The sequence below is a fragment of the Habropoda laboriosa genome, unplaced genomic scaffold (genome assembly GCF_001263275.1).
Source record: "Habropoda laboriosa isolate 0110345459 unplaced genomic scaffold, ASM126327v1 scaffold868, whole genome shotgun sequence".
Lineage (NCBI taxonomy): Eukaryota > Metazoa > Arthropoda > Insecta > Hymenoptera > Apidae > Habropoda > Habropoda laboriosa.
In genome coordinates, this window is record NW_017101107.1 from 2,984 (window position 1) to 12,031 (window position 9,048).

Sequence of the window (9,048 nt, forward strand, 5' to 3'; positions counted from 1 at the left end):
TTCATAAGATTTATTATAACTATATTCTTTTTTAATTATTCAATAAATTCAATAATATTTTATATTATACTTACATTTCATATATTAATAATTTTATGAATCCGAGGAGTACTCCCTCGGATACGCTATGATATTTTAATAAAAACATGTTGAACATACTTCTTAATTCTTACATTAATTTACTTAACTTATATTTATTTAATAAAAGAAGTATTTATAAATCTAAGTTAATAGAAAATTATATTTCTATAATATATTTTCAAAATATACACTTATTCAAGCTCATTAACTAAAAATTAATAACTTTATCTCAATAAATATAAGATAAAGGCAAACAAAAAAAAAATAAAAAATAACTTAATGTAAAAATTTCATTTAATACAATAAAAGGATATTCAATAACTTGCCTGCCTAGCCAAGTCAACATAATAAAATTATTAATAAAAAACCAATATAATAATTGCCTTAATGGATAAAACTTATTTGATTTAATACAATTATTATACAATGGCATAACATACAAAATTAAAATTGATATTAACAAAGCTATAACCCCTCCCAATTTATTAGGAATAGCCCGTAAAATTGAATAAGCAAATAAAAAATACCACTCAGGTTTAATATGAGCCGGAGTCATTATACTATTGGCAATTTTAAAATTATCAGGATCTCCTAAATAGTAAGGAAATTGACAAATTAAAAATATAAAAAACAATAAAATTAAAACAAATATTAATATATCTTTAATAGTAAAATAAGGATGAAAATAAATTTTATAGACATTTCTATTATAACCCATTGGATTTGATGAACCAGTTAAATGCAATGAAAAAATATGTATAACAACTAACAAAAAAATAACTAAAGGTAAAATAAAATGCAACGAAAAAAACCGATTTAACGTAGCATTACTAATTGAAAATCCACCTCAAATCCATTCAACTAATATCTCACCCAAATAAGGAATAGCCGATAATAAATTTGTAATAACCGTAGCACCCCAAAATGATATTTGACCTCAAGGCAAAACATAGCCTAAAAAAGCAGTAGCTATTGATAAAAACATAATAGTTACCCCAATTATCCAAACATGAATCAACTTAAATGATTGATAATAAATATTACGACTAATATGAATATACATTATTATAAAATAAAACGAAGCACCATTTATATGAATTAAACGAATTAACCACCCAGAATTTACATCTTTTATAATATGAATAACACTTAAAAAAGCATAATCAACATTAGGACAATAATGTATAGACAATAATAAACCTGAAACAATTTGAATTATCAAAAATACACCCAGTATAGAACCAAAATTTCACCAAATATTAATATTTAAAGGAGTCGGAAGCATTAGAACAGAATACAAAAATATATTTACATATTTATTTTTATTTAATAAACTATAAAACTTTATTGACATTAAAATTAATTAATATTTACGTAAGGGTTTATTACTATAACATATAGAAAAAGACAAAATCAAAATAAAAAACAAAAATAACATCAAAACAAAATAAAAAGAAAAATTAGAATCCAGAAAAATAAAATAAAAAGAATCGTAATAATTACTCCAAGAAACATCAAAATAATCAATTATTAATACATACGAAAAATTATTGTAAAATAAATATATAATTCCAAACAAAAATGGATACAAATACAAATAAGACATTAAATTACGACCTCAAACCCTATTTTCCAAATTAACAAAATAAGAAAAAACAACTATTAAACCTCTAACAAAAACAATCAAAACAAGCATAGAATATATAGAATTTTTAGTTAAAATATATAAATAAACTATTATAAAAATTGAAAAAAACAAGAAAAAAATAATATTAAGAGAAGAAGACAAATTTGATTTATTATAATATAACATACAAAATACAAAAAAAATATATAAAGGAAAAAAACACAAAACTAAATAATAAATAAACTTAAGTAATACAAAAAAAGATACTGACATTAATTTATTAAAATAAAGACAAAAAATAGTTTAAACTAAAACAATAATTCTGGGAATTATTAATAAATAATAACTATTTTTTTTTGAAACTTATATATATATATATATATATATATATATTAAAAAATAATTATAAAATATTAATCTTATTAATTAATAAAATAAACATTTTTTTTTATAATTAATAAAACAAAACATCAATTAGATAAATAATACTTACAACTAATTAAAGTTAAAGATATAAATATCATTTATAATTTACAAAATTATTGTTTTAGTTTAAACTATATAACCTCATTTAATTAATATTTTTAATTGATACACTTATATATATATATATATATATTAATTAATATGAAAATAGTAATAATTTATTTTATTAATTAATATACTTAATTGTTACTATTTTCATATTAATTATAATTATCATAACTGCAAAAAGATACTCTATATTAAATTATTTAATTTTCATCGAATACAGAGTATTACTAATAATTTTTTTTATTATTACTAATCAATTAATAAATGATTGAATATTTATAATATATATAATTTTTACAGTAGGAGAATCAATTATTGGATTAACTTTAATAATAACATTAAATCAAAGTTACGGACATCAAAATATTAACGCAATTAACTTATGTTCGAATTAGCAATATTATTAACAATTATAATAATAATATGTAACTTTATTGAACTATACTTCTTAAGAAGAATAAATTTTTTAATCATTATAATATACTTAACTAAACTAAACAACAATGATTGATGAATAATTTTTAATAGAATAAGATTAAATATATATTCATACGGATTAGTAATTATAACACTATGAATTTTTAGATTAATTATAATAAACATAACCAAAGAAAATAACCTAATAATATATACTTTAGTTAATTTATTATTAATAATTATATTATTAATAAATTTTATAGCAATAAATTTATTCACTTTTTATTTCCTATTTGAATCAAGCCTACTAATAATTTTTATTATAGTACTATTATGAGGATATAGATCAACACGAGTAATAGCCGCCTATTACCTAATATTTTATACATTAGTCTTCTCACTACCCTTGCTAATAATTCTATTATACATTCTCCAAACAAGCGGTAATTCATCATTTATATACCTAGAAACACTAAATATTAAATTACCACTATACCCTAAAATCTATTTAGTATTATCATTTATAGTTAAAATTCCAATATATACCCTTCACAACTGGCTACTAAAAGCACATGTCGAAGCATCATATATTGGATCAATAATTCTAGCTTCAATAATACTTAAACTAGGAAGATATGGACTTTTACGTATAATTAAAATTTTCAAGAAAATAAACTTTAACATCTACTTCATTTATTTAAGACTATTCGGAAGATTATTAACTAGCTTTATATGTTTTCGACAAATTGATATAAAAATCATCGTAGCAATATCCTCTGTTGTTCACATAAATTTAATAATTGCAAGAATAATAACAATATTAAATACCAGAATTATAGGAAGATATTTAATAATACTGTCTCATGGACTATGTTCATCTGGATTATTCTACCTAATTAATATTATCTATAAACAAACTAACAGACGAATTATAATCATAAATAAAGGAATAATAATTTTAATACCATCAATATCTTTAATATGGTTCCTACTATGTTCATCAAATATAGCAGCTCCAATATCACTTAACCTAGTAAGAGAAATTATTTTACTAATTTCTCTATATTCATGAATAAATACAATTATAATTATATTAATAATTTATTGTACTATAAGATTCTTATATTCACTATATTTATTCAGATACATTCAACATGGATTCATTAATAACAATAAATTCTATAATATAAGAAATGGTAAGTTAATTAATTTTTTTACATTAATAATACATTGAACACCATTAAATCTATTTATTGTAAACATATCTATATTCATTTATTTAAATAGTTTAAATAAAAACAATGATTTGTGGAATCAGCAATGTAATACTATATACTTTAAATTATTGTTAAAATAATAACTACAAGCTTCATTTTAATATTTATAAGAATTATATTTTTCATAATTGGAATAACTTTTACTAACTTAAACAAAATCATTATTATTGAATGAATAATTATAGAAATTAATTCAATAAAATTAAATATATTCATTATATTAGACAATAAAATAATATTTTTTATTATAATAATTTTAATTATTTCATCTATAGTAATTATCTATAGAACTGAATATATAAAAATAAATATTTATTTAATAAATAAATACTTATATTTAGTTATTATATTCCTAATATCTATAATTCTTATAATCATAAGTCCTAACATATTAACCATTATACTAGGCTGAGACGGCCTAGGATTAATTTCTTACTGTTTAATTATTTTTTATAATAACATAAAATCTTACAGAGCAGGAATATTAACAGTAATTTTAAATCGAATTGGTGATTCCAGACTAATTATTATAATTTGTATAATAATTAAATTCGGAAGATGAAATCTAATATTATATAAAATTGATAAAATCATAATAATTATACTAATTATTATAGCCTTTACAAAAAGAGCTCAATTACCCTTTTCAAGATGATTACCAGCTGCAATAATAGCACCAACTCCCGTCTCATCTCTAGTTCATTCATCAACATTAGTAACAGCAGGTGTATACTTATTAATTCGATACAAACCTATTATAATAAACAATTATAACGAATACCTTTTATTAATTTCAAGAATAACTATAATAATTTCAGGTTTAATAGCTAATTTTGAATGTGACTTTAAAAAAATTATTGCCCTATCAACTCTTAGACAGCTAGGATTTATAATAAGAATCCTATTTATAAATATAGAAAAGTTAGCATTTATACATCTAATAATTCATGCAATATTTAAATCACTAATATTTCTATGCACCGGTAGATTCATTCACTATATAAATAGAAGACAAGATATTCGAGACTATAGAGGCATAATAAAAATTCATCCACTAAAAAGAATAATTATAACATTTTCAATATTATCTCTTTGTGGTTTTCCATTTCTGTGTGGATTTTACTCAAAAGACCTAATTATAGAATATTTTTTTATCAACAAAATAAATACACTTAGATTAATTAACTTAATATTAGGGACTATATTTACAGTATCATATTCAACTAAAGTTTTATTAATCTTATATTCAAATAAATCTCCAATTTATAATAACATAAATTATTCCTCTAACAAAATAATAAACTATAGAATATTATTTATAATAATTATATCAATATTTTTCAGAAAATACTATTTAAATATAATTTACATAGATTATAACACTAACCTGCCTCAAAGATATAAATATATAATTATTAAATTATGTATTATAGGCATAATTATAGGATTCCAAATAAATAAATTAACATTTAATAAAAACATTAAAATAATAAGATTTATAACAGCAAATATAATAATAATAAACAATTTATATAAACACATTTACCTAAAACCGTTTAATAAAATTATAAAATACGAAAACCTTATTGAAAAAAAAATATTTGAAGAAATAATAGGTAAATTATTTCTAATAATTTCATGAAATACAGCTCATCTAGCCTTTAAAACATTCAATTTAAAAATAATTATATCCCTATATATTTTATTCTCAACAACCATCACTATATATATATATTTAAATAGCTTATAAAGAGCATAATATTGAAAATATTAAGGAAATTATTTATTTTTAAATAATAGTAAATACAGTTTTTAAATATAATTATATATATATATCAATTTTATATTGAAAATATAATGTTTTAAATAAACTATAAAAACTAAAAACAGAACTATAAAACAAAAAAAAGAAATAAGACAATAATTAATTTATCAAACATAGAATTAGAAGTTCTACCAATTTTATTTCATTAATTGGAAAAAAAATTCAATTCTATTATTAACAATAACATGCCTCAAATTTGGCTTCAATTAATATATTTATATATATATATATATATATAAACTTATATGAAGTAAATCTTACAATTTAATTTCGACCTAAATTTTTGATTATTTATATAATCCATATATATATATATATATATAATAATAAAAAAATTAAAACATCCAATCTAAAAACTTAGAATTCCACTCATAAAGTAAAGTTAACAATATAACCAATAAAAATAAAATAAATATCCTTATAATATAAGAAGAATCCAAATAATAAAAAAAAAAAACATAAGGAATAATCATAACTACTTCAATATCAAAAATCAAAAATATTAAACAAATTAAATAAAAAGGTACAGAAACAGGTAATATAAATTTAAAAATAGGTGAAAATCCACACTCATAAGGAAGACATTTCTCCTTATCAGAAAATTGAACTATACTAAAAAATATATTCAATAAATATACAAAATATCCAATAAAATAAATAAATAAAACTATAAAAAAATAACTAATCATTGTACACATTATTTATAATAAATATTTTAATTGGAAATTAAATGTAATAGTATTTATACTATATATACCAACTACAAACAACCAAAAAACAAAAATTAAAACTTAATTAAAAAACCAATAAATAAAAATATACAAAAACAACCAAACCAAATCAACAAAATGCCAGTACCACAAAGAAGCTTCAAAATTAAAATGATGAATCAAAGAAAAATGATTTAATTTAATACGCAAATAAGAAGAAAATAACAATATAACCCCAACAAAAACATGTAACCCATGAAATCCAGTTAATATATAAAAAACCGACCCAAAAATACCATCATTAATCCTAAAAAATGAATCAAAATACTCAATACGCTGAACAAATAAAAAATAAATGCCTAAAAAAATAGTCAGCCCTAAACTATTAATCAATCCAAAATAATTACCAACTAATAAACTATTATGTCTTCAAGTAACAGTTAAACCAGAAGAAATCAAAATAATCGAATTTAATAAAGGAATATCATAAGGGTCAAAAAATAAAATCCATAAAGGAGGCCATATCATACCAATATCAATTGAAGGAGAAATAGAATTATGAAAAAAAGACCAAAAAAATGAAATAAAAAAAAACAATTCAGTAATAATAAATAAAACTATACTAAACTTTAAAAACTTATAAACAGAGTAAGTATGAACACCCTGAAACATTCTCTCACGAACAACATCACGAACCCATTGTAAAAAAACAAACACCAAAACTAATAAACAAAAAAATATAACATTAACAGAACCAACAAAAAAAAAATAATTAAGAGAAGAAAATAACAAATTAAAAATAGATACAGACATTATAATAGGTCAAGGCCTTATAGTAACTAGATGAAACGGATGATTTGACATTAACATTAACATTAAATTTATTTAAATTCAGTAAAATATAAAGTTATCAAAACCGAAAACACATAAGCCTGAATAAAAGCTATAAAAATTTCCAAAATTAAAAGAATATTTTGAACAATAATTGACAAACACAAAAACAATAAAATTGTCTTAGACATAAATAAACCCAACAAAATTATTAACAAATGTCCAGAAATCAAATTAGCTGTCAATCGAATAGACAAAGTTAAAGGTCGAATCAAATTTCTAACAAATTCAATCAAAACCATAAAATTCATTAAAAATCTAGGAGTATTTTTAGGAACAAGATGACTAAACACTATAACTGGCTTATTTAAATACCCATACAAAATAAAGCCTAATCACAAAGATAAAGACAAAATCAAATTAATAGAAATATGTCTAGTAACAGTAAAAACATAAGGTAATAACCCAAACAAATTCAATAATATAATATAAATTAATAATCTAACAAAAACAATAGTATTAGACTGATACTTACTAGAAATTAATAAATTAAACTCATTATAAATAAACTTAACCAAAATTATCAAAATAACCCTAATACGAGAATAAATAAATCAATAAAATATAAAAGTCAAAATAAAAGGTAAATAAATAGAAAATCAATTAAATGGAAAAGATAAACAACAAAATTTACCAACCATAGGATCAAACCTTTCAAACAAATTACTTACCATAATCAACTCCATTTTTTATAAACTAATTCAAAAACAGAAAAATCAACCTTATTTATTATAATCAAAATCGAATTAATACAGCCTATCATTATAAATAAATTAAACAAACAAACAAAAGATAAAATAAACCAACTTATAGGACCCATTTGAGGAATAAAAGACTCATTAGAAGTAATTGCTATTACTATAACATGATTTAAAAAATCAATTCTTGCACTTCAGACATCTAATGACACTTTCAAATAACAATAAATAAACTATTAACTTTAAACTGACAATTTAATATTATAATATTAACTAATTATTTAAAACAAAAATCAACTATCCCTTGTTAACTCAATCAGTAAAAAACTTATAAGTTGTTCTCTCTAAAACAATAGGTATAAATCTATGATTTATACCACAAATTTCAGAACACTGACCAAAAAACAAACCAGGACGACTAGAATATAAATTAACCTGATTAATACGACCAGGAACAGAATCAATTTTAATCCCCAAAGACTGCAAAGCTCAAGAATGAATAACATCAGCTGAAGTAACAACCAACCGAATAGGAACACCAAAAGGAACAATTAAACGATTATCAACATCCAATAAACGAAACTGATCAATTAATATATAAGAAGCCATATAAGAATCAAACTCTAAATTATTAAATTCTGGATATTCATAAGATCAATATCATTGATGACCAACAGCTTTAATAGAAAAATAAGGATTTAATAATTCATCCATATAATATAAAATCTTCAAAGAAGGAAAACAAATAAAAATTAAAATAAATATAGGAACAATAGTCCAAATAGTCTCTAAAAAATGATTTTTTAATAAATAACGATTTAAATGCCTATTATTAACAATATCAAAAACAATAAAAACAGTAAATACAATAACAATAACTATCATAATCATAGTTAAACTATGAAAAGAAATTAGATTATCAGAGTAAGGGGAGTTAGAATCTTGAAAACCAAATATATATCATGTTGCGATTTTTAATAAAAAAAAC

At 20.3% G+C, this 9,048-nt stretch overlaps 3 protein-coding genes across 3 annotated transcripts; 1 reads left to right on the top strand and 2 right to left on the bottom strand.

Moving 5' to 3' along the window:
- Positions 1 to 4,195: 4,195 nt before the first annotated feature.
- Positions 4,196 to 5,215, top strand: LOC108578036 (NADH-ubiquinone oxidoreductase chain 5-like; the record flags this gene model as incomplete). Its single annotated transcript, XM_017941282.1, is given in 1 exon segment — positions 4,196 to 5,215. A coding segment is annotated over 1 exon segment (1,020 nt), but the record flags the coding sequence as incomplete, so codon positions are not given.
- A 1,257-nt stretch (positions 5,216 to 6,472) lies between these two features.
- Positions 6,473 to 7,342, bottom strand: LOC108578034 (cytochrome c oxidase subunit 3-like). The gene is given in 1 exon segment (XM_017941281.1): positions 6,473 to 7,342. A coding segment is annotated over 1 exon segment (732 nt). The 5' UTR covers positions 7,285 to 7,342; the 3' UTR covers positions 6,473 to 6,552.
- On the bottom strand, positions 7,341 to 8,048 carry LOC108578033 (ATP synthase subunit a-like). Its single transcript, XM_017941280.1, is given in 2 exon segments — positions 7,341 to 7,896; positions 8,014 to 8,048. Coding segments are annotated over 2 exon segments (579 nt in total). The 3' UTR covers positions 7,341 to 7,352.
- Between the last annotated feature and the right edge of the window lie 1,000 nt (positions 8,049 to 9,048).